This window comes from Bos indicus x Bos taurus, chromosome 6, assembly GCF_003369695.1.
Source record: "Bos indicus x Bos taurus breed Angus x Brahman F1 hybrid chromosome 6, Bos_hybrid_MaternalHap_v2.0, whole genome shotgun sequence".
NCBI classification, from domain to species: Eukaryota; Metazoa; Chordata; class Mammalia; order Artiodactyla; family Bovidae; genus Bos; species Bos indicus x Bos taurus.
This window is the reverse complement of record NC_040081.1, coordinates 70,711,522-70,726,409: the sequence shown is the minus strand read 5'-3', so window position 1 is coordinate 70,726,409 and position 14,888 is coordinate 70,711,522. Positions and strand designations below refer to the sequence as shown.

Here is a 14,888-nt window from a genome sequence, read left to right as displayed (position 1 = left end):
TGAAGTTAGAGGACATGTGCTGTCACTTCCCAGGTTTGGGGAGAAATGGAGAGAAAATAATACATGTGGTTAGAAAGGAATCCGAGTTCTCCTCTAACAGAGCCACCAAGAGTCTACACCTGCCGAGAAAGTCGAGAGGTTTGGCACAGACCGTTCCGGGTGCCCAGGGTCGGGAGCTTTGCTTCATTGCCCCTCCAGTGAAGCCCGCCGCTGCAGGCCTCCTTCCCCTCCGCCTAAGGGGATCCTGTCTGGAAGCTGTGCTCTTGAGAAGGCCCAGGAAGCGTCACGCTAGGGACTCCTGGTCAGGCCACACGGTGGACAAAAGCTCCTTTTCAAGGAGACACTCACACACGAACAAGGTACGCCAGAGCCCTGGGTACCTCCAGCTCCTGGGAGGCCCGAGATAGGTTTTCGGTGAAAGGTAGGTACAGGGGGAGGGTCTCAGATTTAAATGCTTTAGGGGGCGAGACAGGTAACTTGAGAACGTTCGAAGCCATCAGGTATAAGAGGAAACAGTGGGAACTTTGGAGAACTGGGCAAGTGAATATTCGGACTAAAGGCATTCAGATTCAGATTTTTAAACTACAACTGTGCTGGCCAAGCAAAACACTCGAGTCTGGCTGGAGTCACCTCCAGGTTGCGATCCTGCGTTCGCTTCGGCTCAGTATCCGATTCTCCCGGGTTGCTTCAACCTGCCGCTGAGCCTCGGCCCGTCCCCCAGTCACTTCGGGCGCGCGCGGAGCCAAGACTGTCCCAAACTTTGGCGCGCCTCCTGACGGCGCAGTGTCCCTCGCCGGTCTCCCGGTGTTGCTCCCCAATATCTCGGGGGTTTGGAGGAGGCAGTGACCAACTAAATCTTGGAGTACCTCAGAACCCGTTGCGGGCTACATTTTCTTTCTGCCAGATATGGGGTTGTTGCACCCGGGACGTTCTCCCTTGGGCCACTCTGGGCCAGACGCAGTTGTGGGCAAGTGGGGGAGATGCAGAGATGGAGTGGGCGTGGGAAAGCACCGGATCCACGCACCGAACCCGGCTGAGAGGCGGGGCTGGTCTCGAAGGGAAGCCCCGCCCTGCATAGCCCCGCCCCCGCGCTCTAGAGTTTCGGCTCTGGCTCTCACCCAGCACTGAGTCCCAGGACTCCGAGAAAGCCGGAGGTGTATGGTTGCGTTTCCTCTGCCCGCGCGAGGCATCACTTGCGCGCCACGGAAAGCCAGGAGCTGTCCGGCAGCCGGGATCATTCTTTCCCACTGGCACCGCAGGCGCTCCTGCAGCCGCGGCCGGAGCTGGGGCACCCTCGCCCTGAGCGCCCCGAAGCCCTGCGCGGCTGCGCACGGTCCATCTCCGCGCCTTTTTGGCGGAGCAGGACCAGAAAGAGAACGGGCGCCTGATTTCTGGGCTTTGCGCCCGGCGCGAGGTGCGGGATGGAGAGCAAGGCGCTGCTGGCCCTTGCTCTGTGGCTCTGCGTGGAGACCCGGGCTGCCTCTGTGGGTAAGGAGCCCACTCCCTAGAGAGAAAACGGAGAGATCGGGTGCGGGCGGAGAGATAGGGATGAGGAGAAGACCTGGAAGCTGGACCTAATCGGGACTGATAAAGCTGGAGAGGTGAAAGTGACTTGACACTTTGTGTTCTTTCTTTTACCAAAGAGGGAACTGAACTAGCCCAAGTTTACCCAGAAAGTTGGTAGTCTCTTGAGCCTAGTTCCATTTCCACGACTCTGTTTTCCGACGGGGACCTGGGCTGGAGAGTGTCCTGCAGAAGCCGATACACCCTCCGGCTCTTGGGAGGCGGGAGTGGGAAGGCGCCCCGGGCTGGCAGGCAGGAGGTGCCCCCGCAGGCGGGAACAGGCGGTGAAACCTTGTCCGGTTGCGCGCATCCTTGCCCGAGCGCGGGGAAGGAAGCCCTCTGGGAGCCGGGAGCCAGCTTGGCCGGAGGGCACCGTGCGCTCAGCTCTGCCTCTGTAGTAGTCGAAGCGGGACCCCTGTCTGATGGTCGGATATTCCTTTTTGGTTCGAGCTCATCTATATACACCCACTGTATGAAGTGGGGTCCAGAGGAGAGCGAAACGTTTTCTTCTTCCTGGTGCAGGACAGCACTCTCTTCGAGGAGAGAAAGGGGAATGGGGCCTTGGACCCGAGGCTGTGACAGCTTCCGAAAGTGTCTCCAAGTAATAGACACCTTATTGTAAAACAGTTTTAGTTTAACATCTTTCAGAACGCTTTGGTCTTTTGGGTAAGCACACGGTCAGAAGTTCACGTTCTGAAAACTCTGAGCGATTTGGTACCTAGATTGGGTGCCACTCGTCACTCTCCTTGCCGTCTAAAATTTCTGTCCTTCAAGATTAGGAACACACATGCCCTTGTTGCAAGAAATTTCCTTTCTCTCTCTCCCTTCTCCCCCTTTCCCTCTACCCCGCCTTTCTCTCTCATCTCTCTGTAGCCAGTTTGCTGGTTTCCAGATTTCCACTCTTCCGAGGGCCAGAAGGAAGAGGGTGAAAAAGCAAAAAAAAAAAAAGGCATAATTCAGGGGAAACTTCTTATAAAATTAAAATTCCTTATAAATTAAAGAATCACCTGTCTTTTTTTTTTTTTTTTTTTAAGGACACTCACATGCATATACAGTAACAGGGTTATCTGTCTGTAGTTACTGAATTTTCCTAATAATGACTTGGTTCATCCATGCCAGCTCTACCAGGGACACTCATTTGTCCCTGACAAGATCTCTCTCTGTCTCCCTTTAGGGGTAGAGAGTGAAGTTCTGGAACTTGCGGTTTGTTCTGTATTTCCCAAAGATGTGAGTTGCTTTTAAGCCCAGGGTGTTCCATAGCACAGCAGTAGGAACTGTAATCTGGTTGCCCTGAATATGATGATGAGGTTGCCCTTTTGGAGTGTGTGACATGCTTAATTGGATCGGGCTATAATTGATGCCATCAGATTTTAGAGACAGAGGCACTGTTGTTTCTCCTTCCTGTCTTTGAGCTGGAAGGGTAATAGTGCACAAATGAATTAATTTTGGTTATGGGATTTGAACATAGAAGAGCTTTTTATTGAGTAGCAGTGTATGTACTTCTTAGAGTTATTTCTTGAGAACTTTCTGAAAAGCAGAACTCAAACTTGCCAATGAAAATGAATGAAGCTTATTGGAGCAAAAAGAAATTGAGCGTTGGTCTACATGTATGAATTTGAAGTTATCATTATTGATAGCCTTGTAGAATAGTTTTTTGTTGGAGATACATCTCTAGAGTAGTATGATGTTGTTTTCGTTCCCTATGAATGGATAACTTTTTTTTTTTTTTTAACATAGGAAAGAGTGTCCAAAGTGTGTGATAATCTGTGGAGGTGATTTACCAGAGATTTTCAGGAATGTTTTATTTTGGTGATGGTGGGAGCATAGCTTATTTAGAGCTTAGTCTTTACTACCATTTTTTTCTCTTGTGAATATGCACAAATAATGGATTGTTTCTCATTTGGGTCATCATGTGAATTGTATTAAGTTACTGTTTTTGACACGTTTCTCAACTGAGCATGTCTCAGTCACACTTGATATCTGTGCTCATCCAAATGAATTGTTTTCGTTTTCCTTTCCTTAAATGCAGGAGGGCTCGATTATTGGAAGACTTTTCTTTAGCTTCTAAACATTTTGCTTTACTGTTTGTCTACTTTGAGGGTGGTTATTTCCTTCATGTTGAAAAGTGCTCTGCTGAATAACTGAGCATTACCCCCCAGACCACAGCTATCCAAGAGTGGCCCATCAACCATTTTTGCCTGCCTCACCTGAAATGCTTGTTAAAAGGCAGATTTGTAGGCCTAGTCATATTGTGATACATGCTAAGGTTTAAGACTGCTGTCCCCGAAACATGTCAGGTCCAATGCCTATTAGCTTCTGAGATTTATTGATAGAACAATTTCCAGTTTTTAAAATAAAATTTGATATTAAGCAACAAATCTACTAACAATGTATTTTGCACATCTGAATGAGTGTGTGAGAACACGTGTGATCAGTTGTTTGTTTTGCCTGCAGATGTTCACGCTGGGGTCCACAGAGTCAGTGCTCTGCACATTTACACTAAATATTTGCTCATACTTGTTTATTCATACATTTTCATATTTGCTAATACTCTTTTATTTGCTCAACAATGTGAATCCCAGTTTAGGCCTATAGAGTCATTTGTTCTTAGTGGATGTGAGTTAAGGGTCTTATGAAACTTGGGTGCTTACCTAGCATCAATCACTTTTTAAGGTGGTGTTTTGAAAATCTGGATATCAATTAAGACCCTAGCATGGTGGACAGTTTTTCTTTCTCTGATGGTTTTTTAACACCTGGTAGCTCTTTGCATTTAGTTGGCAGAGATCTCAGTTTTCTTGCTGTGGAGTGACCCATGGCAAGGAAACTGTGTGGTATATTTAGGTAGACACTTTTCCTGTGTTCCACGCTTGGTGTCAGAACAAGCTCAACACTTTGATCAATAAGTTGAGATTCCCCACTTGCAATTCATTAGCATTATCCTTTTTAAAGTCCTGTTCTCTGAGGAAAAGCACATGCATATTATATGACATTGGAAAATGTTTCTTTTCTCAATTCCTCTCACCTAGTTTTAATGTACGATCGTTCAACCTTGGCAGTTCAGTTACCAGAGTAAGTGCATTAGAAAATTGATAAAGGAAAATAAGGTCATGGACATTTCCCACCAAAGTACATCGATGAACTATGTAGAAGTTGCTCTACGTAGTACTCAGTAATCAGCGGTTTGATCAACTAATGTGCGTCCTATGTTTTATAAAAAATGTCAGCGGGTCCTTTCCCAAAGGAGTGAGGTCATCAGATGAAGGTTCATTTGGTTTCAATGTCCCATATCCTTTTGTAAGACCTTGAAGTTGGCAGTGCAGGAAAACAGGAACTCCACCCTCGCTCCATGAATTGCAGAACTGTTGTGTTGGTTTATGACCATCTGCCCATTCTTCCTGTTATGACACAGTTTATGAACTTTTACTGGGAATGGTGAAAAGTAAATTCACAAGTTTTACACAATGAACTGCTGAAGAGGACTTTTAAAGTATAGAGTGTGTAATGTTTATGGAAGGTGTTTCCTATTGGCCCTGACTCAGTGGTAATTGCATTCATTTATTTAATTTGTTTCTAGGTTTTTCTAGTGTTTCCCTTGATCCCCCCAGGCTCAGCATCCAAAAAGACATACTTAGAGTTATGGCTAACACAACGCTTCAGATTACTTGCAGGTAAGGATTCCTTTTAGATTCAGATTTCCTGTGTCAAATATCTTATTGTTTATTAAAGAAAAAATAATTTTCATACAGCAGAATTATAATAGAATCATTGTAATTGTTTATAAGTAGTGAGGTTTCTAAGAACTAAGGTAATAATGAAAACATGAGAAAGGTCTTCTCCCCGAAATTCTGTGCAATTTTACTGATATTTTTTTCCCCTACAGTCCTTTACCAGCACACATACAACCTGCTAACCATTATTGGTAGCACCTAGCATGTGGTATGTTATATATACTCTATCAATGTTGAATAAATAAATGTTATCAAGGATGTACCCCAAGAGTTAAAGAAGTTTGGGGACATATTTGTTATTCTCAGCATGGCTTTTGGACATCTGTTTAACATTTTTCAAGAACTTTATTTTATGATAAAATTCTGACTGTAGTAGCAATTTAATATTCAGTCATTAATATTACTGAGTGAATCTCATGCTCTGGCTTGAGGTTCTGACATGTCTGTCACTCACCAGCTAGCAAGAAGTCATGCTCTTGATTCTTGCTCACTGGGGAAATAGGTCGTCTTGACAAGAAAAAGAGGCTTTAAAATTTTGCCTTCCAGCCCCTACCGCAGGAAGAAAAGGAAGAGACCTTAGGGTTTAATGTAGTGATTATGCTTGTCAGACCCAGAGGCTTCTTGGGACCAGTGTGGCTTTGGTATGAAATGATGGGTGGAGGCAACCTTGCCCTCTGAGAAGAGTGCTGAGGGTCCACAAAGAACCTTGGGGCGCTTGTTGCCATTGTTTCTGCGTGATGAATGCGAAGTGTTCAGCACAGTGACACCTATCTATTTTAGCTTGCCGAGTGTAAAGGATACTCTAGTCCCCTTATCAAGGGTAGGTCACCAATACCCAGCCCTTGGGGAAGAAACATAGGAAGAGGTGCTGTTGGCTTAGCTTTCCTATTTCAAGATGCATTTCTCCATAGATTTTCCTCTTAACCACCCTTGACAAGATAGGTTATTTAAACCCCCTGAGATTCTGTACTCCTTTTATGTCGTGAAAAAAATGATAGAGTATGTTAAAAGTAACTTCATTAATGTCGCTGCAACTTGATGTCAAGTTCGCTGAAGAAGGGTCAGTAATGTTACATTTGTCTTCACGTTGACCGTCTTCTTTGGGGCTTTGCAGAGAAATTCTTCAGTGAAAGCAGTCTGTGTTTTAATGCTGTCCTTTCAACGTCCTGTGAGGCCCTTAGACAGTTGCATTGCCTTCTACCCTAACCTCACCTCTTACTCTCCCGACTGCCCATTCTTCTGTAGCTACTCTGGATTCCTTGCCATTCTCCTAACACTCCAGATAGGAATCCACCCCAGGGCCTTGATATCGCTGTTCCCTTTGCCTGAAGCTCTGTCCCCCTCAATATACATACGGCCCACTTCACCAAGTTGCCTCCCTCCAGAACTAGCTCTTCACTTGTTTCTTTGCATCTTCTAAATTTTCTTCATAGGACTTATCACTACCTTTTATACAATATATTTTATTCACTTTTTGAACACTTCACCTTCATTGAAGTTTATTTACTTTTTTTTTTTGCCTGTGTCTTCCAGTTAGACTGAGGTTCCATGAAGGCATTGATTTTAGTTTGGTTTGTTCGCTGCTGTATTCTCAGTCTTTACCAATGTTTGGCACATAGCACATGCTTAATAAATATTTGTTGAATGAATGAATGAGTTAATTTCTGAAATTAAGACTCTGCCTTTTTGTCATATTGTCCATAATATCCTGTAATCACAGGTAAAAAGGCTGTGAATCTGTCTGTTGAGGAGTTTGTATAATTTGGAGAACTAAACCTTCTATTTTCTTAGAAACAGCCTCATAGGCATTTCACTTAAATACTTGCTTGGAATGAATTTTTCAGGGGTCAGAGGGACTTGCAGTGGCTCTGGCCCAACAATCAGAGCAGCTCTGAGAAAAGAGTGGAGGTCACAGACTGCAGTGATGGCGTCTTCTGTAAGATGCTCACAATTTCAGAAGTGATTGGAAATGATACTGGAGCCTACAAGTGCTTCTACCAGGACACTGACATGGGCTCCGTTCTTTATGTGTATGTTCAAGGTGAGTGGTTAAATGCAGTTCGCTTCTCCTGTTGGTTTACCAGTTACAAAGCACAATAGGTGCACAGAAGAATTGAGGACAACAAAGGCTCGCTCTGAAGGCTGTCGGCCAACAGGAATCCACAGAATTCCTCACTCCTAAGCCCTCCTCTGAGGACAAGATTCAGTGATTTGTTCTGCAGCTTGGGCCCTGTTACACCTCTTTTACCCAATTAGTTCGGTTCTGATCTTTGTTTCTAAGGGAAGTCTGTGTTTGCAGCTGGCAATGGAGATTTATAAGAAGCCTTCTGATGTTTGAGGAAAAAAACCCTGAAATCCTTGAAAAGGAAGATTCAGGAATGAATTATGGAGCAGTTTCTGTGGGGAGATAGGTTATCTACAGCAGATTCAGAGATTTCCCCAAGAATGCACAGGGAATCAGCCAAGGGCTCTGGAGCTTTTTTGTTCATAAGAGCTTTTTTCCCCCCCTCTTACACTTTATGAAAAACAAGTTTCCATACACTCACGCAAATGAAGACACTGACTCAAAGAGCCTTTTGAAGACAGGATTTCTTTCCTTTGCTTGTGTGGTCTGAGATATTGGATGATGTGCCCTGTTATCCTAGAGCTTGCAATTTGGAATTTACACTGTGGAGGCCAGCTTACCATCCACATAGGGTGCAATACATGTCACGTGTATTTAGTATTTATTTATTTATTTATATAAATTTATGTTTTTTAATTGGAGGTTATTTACTTTACAATATTGTATTTGTTTTGCCATACATCAACACAAATCCACCACAGGTATACACATGTATTTAGTATTTATAATCTGAATTATTCTTTCCTTTGTGTTTCAAAAGTCTTATATTAACTTAATTTTCCTAGGAAAACTGACTTAACTAGTGAGATACCAATCATGTAACTTTGGTGGGTGTTAACTGGATAGTATAGTATTTTGCTTAGATATACTGAATATTTTTCTTTTCAGTAAAGATGAGCTAAATTTTGTTTATACATTTGTATACCTCTATACATCCCAGAGAATCTGAGGCAGATGAGGATGGCTTAGACTTTTTTCCAGAAGCATCTTTTACAGATCAGGGATTTCATCAGCTTTGGGAAGCACGCTTGCATATTGCCATCTACATTTCAGTAATGCAATATGGTCAGTGCAGTGGAGGACCGTCAAATAATGTATGTCACTCCTGGATTGCACAATATTTGAGAATTACTTTTGTGCAGGGTAAGCACAACCCAGGATAGATTCTGTGTCCTCCTCCCTTCTGCAGAAGTTGAAAGAGACAAGGCTCAGATCTTTGAGAATTTCTGGCTCCTTTTGATCTGGCAGTCTTGGGAGATCAGGCTTTCTCAGAAGATTGCAAGGATTTCCTGCTTTCGGGCTGTCTGGAAATACTACTGGGATGAACCTCTCCCATAATATCTCGTTATTTCCTTCTTCCCAAGTCAGGAAACCTGGAGACATGCGAAAATTCATTTCATGATTTCCAGTAAATATTTTATTTTGAGAGGATGGGTGGTTGTTTGGGTTTCTTTTGTTTATTTCCTTTTTGGGGGGTACTGAAATAGAATTGATTTACTGAATAGCTTTAGTCTTACGTCAAGGGGTTAATTTAGCTTCCAAACACTTGCTCTATAAGCAAGCTATGTAATATTTCATAGCATGTAGCTGAAAGATAGGTAATACTAAGAAGTAGCCATCTCCTGCACTGTTTATTTGTACACTGCCTGTCTTTGAGAATACCATCAAATTCTACTTCCTGTCTAAGCCTAGTGTTCTAGGAGGTGAGTTGTCCAAGATTTTGGTCATGAAGTTTAACAATGGAAAAGAAAACATTGAAGTATTCCCTGTGGATAGTCCTTTAATATCCCCTCTGGTCCCCACCTTACTTCCTTAGTCTTCTGACCCCATTCCCTCCAGCAATGATGGAGCCAGGAAGTGGGTCTTGGCCTCGTAAGATAATGGCTGTGGCATGTGGTGGCCTGGATTGGCTGCCTTTCTGTGTTTTCCAGCTGGGAAGGAAATCAAACTTCTGCTGTTGCAGGGAATTAGCTGCTTTTACCCTTTTGGTTTAATTAACTCTTTCTTCACTTGGACCAGTGACCTTGAAGAGCTGTGAAAATGCTTGGTCAGGTGTGTTGGGGGTATTGGTATGACCCATTATCTCTCAGAGATTTCAAGCATGATTTTACCCCAACTCTGTCTCTGGGGAAAGGAGTGGTTTCCCAGCACCATATTAACATCATATGATCAATGTTTGAACAGCATTAAAATCTCTTTTGTTTTTTTCTCAGTCTTTGCCATGATGTTTTTTCATGTTTTGGTCACTGAAAATATTAATGACTACCGAATCTTAAGCTAAATGCAGTGACTATTAAACATTACTTTATACAGAATCTTATATTTACTCTTCACAATTTTAAAATACATAAGCTTTCTCTTGAATTGAATTAAAAATGGTCAGTTATTTCTTTATTTTAAAGATCCTTTGCAAGCCATTAATCTGCTTTCATGACACATTATTTGCTTAAAGAGAAAGAATGTGAATTTTAAAAAATATTAATAAAATTCGATAGGCAAACTATACAGATTTAACTTTAAATTTACTTTAAAATTTATGTATATGAGAGATGTATAATGTATATGAAAATGTTTATGAAAATAAAGACATGCGCTCTTTCACTTTGAGAACTATAGTGATCAATCTGCCAGATTTCTACCAGATGACCTACCTCCAGATTCCCTTGCCTAGTGAGAAATATCTTTCCCAGTCATTCACTTCTCTGGTTAGGGTTTATGAACCTGAAAGATGACCAGCTTTTCTAGTAAATGCCATTAATGAATGAAATTACATTCTCATCTAGATTACAGGTCTCCGTTTATTGCTTCTGTTAGCGACCAGCATGAAGTTGTGTACATCACTGAGAACAAAAACAAAACTGTGGTGATTCCGTGTTTGGGGACTGTTTCAGACCTCAATGTGTCACTCTGTGCAGTAAGTTACATCTTCTTCCATCATCTCTTACCTTTAATTTTTAGCTAATATTAAGATGGTTAGCCTGTTTATATTGTAATTATATATATTATATATTGTATATATTATATAACATTAAAATCAACATGAATTTTAAAGGAAACTTTAGAAAGGGTCAATATGACAATAAATAAAACCAATTTGTAATCTTAAGATGAATTCTTTAGTGTTCATGGTTTTCACTTTTGGATAACGCAATTAAATATTTGATATTTCTTTTTCTACCCAGAGGTATCCAGAAAAAAGATTTGTTCCTGATGGTAACAGAATTTCCTGGGACAGCCAGAAAGGCTTCAGTATTCCCAGCTATATGATCAGTTATGCTGGCGTGGTCTTCTGCGAAGCAAAAATCAATGATGAAAGTTACCAGTCTATTATGTACATAATTGTGGTTATAGGTAAGAGGACAATTCCTTTTTAATCTTTAATATTAGATAATAAAAACTGGCTTTTATATTAAGATCCTGGAAGACAAAAGATATTGAGAAATATATTAATTCAAGATTTAGTGTTAAGCAGTTCATTACATCCCCTCTTTCTCCATCCAATAAACCTATGTGCTGCTGCTGCTAAGTCGCTTCAGTCGTGTTCGACTCTGTGTGACCCCATGGACGGCTGCCCACCAGGCTCCCCGGTCCCTGGGATTCTCCAGGCAAGAACACTGGAGTGGGTTGCCATTTCCTTCTCCAAACCTGTGTGCAATTGAGGTTTTTCTCCTTTCTTATCAGGAGCAAGGATAAATAAGAGTTCTATTATAGGAGTATATTTTATGAAAAATTCAATGTTCCAAGCATTGCTTGGCATCAGTTCTTTTAAGTATACCTATTTTATGGGAAGTTCAGTAACTTTCTAAAGCTGGCCCCAGTGACTACTGACTTCTCATATTTTACTGCTTTTCTGTCCACTGGGCTACAACACATTGGAAATCCCTTTAGAGCTGCTTTGTGAATCTCTGTAGGCCATTTTTCCTGGGAGTTCCCAAGGTTTGGGGAGGCCCTCAGGGGAAAATGATGTGATAAATTTTGAAGTTGCTTCATTTCTGAAAAATGTGAGCCAAGTTATAGATTTGGTTTCCCTCTCACTTTCTCTTTTTCCAATTTACTTGCTCCAGGGTACAAGATTTATGATGTGGTTCTGAGCCCCCCTCACGGAGTCGAGCTGTCTGTTGGAGAGAAGCTCATCTTAAACTGTACGGCAAGAACTGAGCTAAATGTGGGGATCGACTTCCACTGGGAATACCCTTCTTTGAAGGTAACACTAACAACTCAAAGCCAGACCTCCAAATACTTTGATAATAAGCTCCACCGAAGTTTGATTGAGAGAGACAGGGACCTCTTTAGCCAGATAAAGTTGAAGGGCCTTAGCTCACACTAACACACACACGCATATACATACATTTTAAAAGAACTACAGGACATATAGCACCCATAGAAAGAAAGAGGCAAAATCAAGAACTCTGTCCAAACTGTGAAGATTAGTTTTCTTTTGGTGATTACGTCTTTCCAGTTTGCATTACTCCTCCATTCTCCAAAGTCCTTGATCTATTTTCCCTTTAAGGAAATTTTTTGCAAGAAGTGGCATGAGACATTGTTCTCCATAGACTGTGGTCATATTTCCTTGTGTTTCTGCAGTTTATATTTCTCTCATTCCTGTTATGTGAGGTTTTAAAATTCCTAATTCAGTTGATTCTATTTATTTCTCCTGAAACCAAATGTAATTGTCATCTGCATAATGTTAAAAGTTCAGAAGTCTCTACTATTAGCATTAAATAGTGTTCACCAAGGGCCAAGACTTTTGTCCATATCTAGAAGCTATTGGGGAATGTTATGCTGGCCTTTGAAAGTTCAGTAACCTCTTTTTCAGCATCAGCATAAAAAACTTATAAACCGGGACCTAAAAACCCAGTCTGGGACTGAAATGAAGAAGTTTTTGAGCACCTTGACTATAGATGGTGTAACCCGGAGTGACCAGGGGTGGTATATCTGTGCAGCTTCCAGTGGGCTGATGACCAAGAAGAACAGCACGTTTGTCCGGGTACATGGTAAGCGAAGATTGCCTTCGGAATTATGCTCTGCCTTGAAAAGTGAGATAATTCAAATACGTTTAGGTCAGCTAGTGAATCCTATTTTGTTCATTCAGAAGATGTTTTTGAGCTCTTTTTGGGACCTCAGGGTCAAGAACATAGCTTAGGTTCAGAGCCCAGCTTTAGAGCTGAAATGAGCTGATGTAGTTAGTGCTCACTAAATATTACTTGTTGTTGCTGCTATTCTTATTATCACTATAATAAGCAGAGGGCTTTTATCTAAGATCATTTTACAAGTTTTGCTCAATTACAAGCCTGAGAGGCTTCCTTGAATTGCAAGCATAAGCCTTGCAATTGATGAAAGCTATATTTAGTTAGTTTCTGTGGGACTTTGAGAAAATAACTTAATTTCCCATTTATTCTCTTTCACTCACATAAATGTCTCAGTTTAGATGATAATTTATATGGCATCTAACTTACAGGCCTTCATAAGAGTTTGGATTTTATAGTATGGGAATGCAAGATGGGTTTTGAGCAGAGAGAGACATGCTCTGGCTTATGTTTTTTATAGGATTACTATATAAGTTTTTTTTCCTAATGTGAAATACTTTAGAGAAGTAAGGGCAGAAGTAGAGATGGGCTAATTGCAGTCATCCAGGTGAGAGATGGATGGGTGGCCTGGACAAGGTTGGTGGAAGTAGAGGTGGTGAGAAGTGAACTGATTCTGAATATAACTTTGAAGATAGAGCCAATAGCATCTGCCTGTTGATTCCCTGCCTGTGGAATGTACAGAAAAGAATTAGAAGATGACCTCTGAGTTTTTAGTGTGAGCAACTGAGTGAATGATAGTTTTCTTAACCGAGATAAAGAAGGTAAGGAGGGGAGTAAGATTTGGGTACCCAGGGTTTGGTGGCTTCATTTGGTGGCTTCATTAAACATCCAAGTGAAAACTTTAATATATTAGCCTAGATTCCAGAGAAGCTGGGGCAGGAGATGTAAATTTAGGAGGAATGTAATTGACAAGAGGCGGTGTCGATAGAGAGAAGAGGTCTGAGGCCCGAGTCCTGGTGCACATGGAGTTATGTATAGGGTGTGAAGGGACCAGAGGAGAAGGAGCACCCAAGGGCTCCTGGGGGACATAGAGAAAGTTTCACAGAGAAGCAAATGCTTGGACTGAGTGAGATTGGAGTGCTCAATAGGCTTGCAGAGCAGACTGGGGGAGAGACAAAAGCTAGAGACCAGCGGTGAGAGAGAAGCTGGAATGGGACCTGTAGGAGTGTGGGAACCGCAGCGACTCAGAGCCATAGTTTTTAACTCTTCACTGGAAACTCTTCTTAGAAATGGCCATTTCTAAGAAGTTGCCATCTATGAGAAAAAATTATCTTTATTTTCTTCCAGAAAAGCCTTTTGTTGCTTTCGGTAGTGGCATGGAATCCTTGGTGGAAGCCACCGTGGGGGAACGTGTGAGAGTCCCTGTCAAGTACCTTGGTTACCCTCCTCCAGAAATAAAATGGTAACGACTGGAAATAAATGCAGAGCCTTGTGCCACATGAAAGCAAAGCCTCAGATTGGACTAATTCCTGGAATTTTTTCCCCATAGGTATAAAAATGGAAGACCCATTGAGTCCAATCACACAGTTAAAGTGGGACATGTGCTGACTATTATGGAAGTGAGTGAGAAAGATACAGGAAATTACACTGTCATTCTTACCAATCCCATTTCAAAGGAGAAACAGAGCCACATGGTATCTCTGGTGGTGAATGGTAAGTCCGTTCAGTTTTCCTTCTCTGCCCCCGTTCTATTACAAATAATTTGATGATGTCCTCCTGAGCAGCTGGGCACCTCTGCCTCACTGGCATCATGAGTAGGCTCCTGTGTATAAAAATGATCCAGAACAGTGTGGCTTGAAACGAGGTGGCAGCAGTGTGCTTTGGACACGTTTGCTTATGAGGCCAGATGATCGAACCTTGGTCAAATGTGAGACTAAAGTAGGTGGTTTAGCCCACGGCTAAATACTGTGGAATAAAAGTGCCAGCAGGGACAGTCCTCAGGCTCAATTGCAGTACCTTTGAATTGTGCTTCTGGCATGCAAAAGTTGAAGATTCTTCTTGAATTTTGTGGGAAAGTTTTAGTTTGATTCGGGGTTGATGTATCAGTGATGCACAAGTAGCTCCAATGCAGAAAGCTTTTCTAGGTCGACATTGCTTGGACATGTTTTAATCTTTTTTTCAACAGAAGTCTGGGACCTGACTCTGAGGCTGTAAAGGGGAGATATTAAATTTTGGATTTAAGGATAATTTGAACTTTATTTTTCCAACCTGAAAGATGCTTATTTATAATAAGTCTTCTGGGTGGGAGAAGAAGGTCATCAGGGTTAAGCCAATGCAAGAGATGCTAAGTTGATGGACACTGTGTATTGCCATCTTCCAGTGGGAGAGGGCAGACAGACAGAGTAGCCGAGGTCTAACAAACATTTGACTAGTGCACCCCTCCCC

At 42.1% G+C, this 14,888-nt stretch overlaps 1 protein-coding gene across 2 annotated transcripts in view; it reads left to right on the top strand.

Moving 5' to 3' along the window:
• Positions 1–1,123: 1,123 nt before the first annotated feature.
• Positions 1,124–14,888, top strand: part of KDR (kinase insert domain receptor) — a 44,921-nt gene continuing 31,156 nt past the window's right edge. The window contains exons 1-9 of one of the 2 annotated variants that reach the window (XM_027544522.1): positions 1,124–1,488; positions 5,138–5,231; positions 7,136–7,332; positions 10,200–10,330; positions 10,599–10,767; positions 11,481–11,620; positions 12,233–12,410; positions 13,791–13,905; positions 13,993–14,156. In XM_027544522.1, coding sequence (XP_027400323.1) covers positions 1,422–1,488; positions 5,138–5,231; positions 7,136–7,332; positions 10,200–10,330; positions 10,599–10,767; positions 11,481–11,620; positions 12,233–12,410; positions 13,791–13,905; positions 13,993–14,156 — 1,255 coding nt within the window. In that variant the 5' untranslated portion in view covers positions 1,124–1,421. The remainder of the gene's footprint in view (positions 1,489–5,137; positions 5,232–7,135; positions 7,333–10,199; positions 10,331–10,598; positions 10,768–11,480; positions 11,621–12,232; positions 12,411–13,790; positions 13,906–13,992; positions 14,157–14,888) is intronic. The other variant, XM_027544524.1, reaches the window with a different exon arrangement.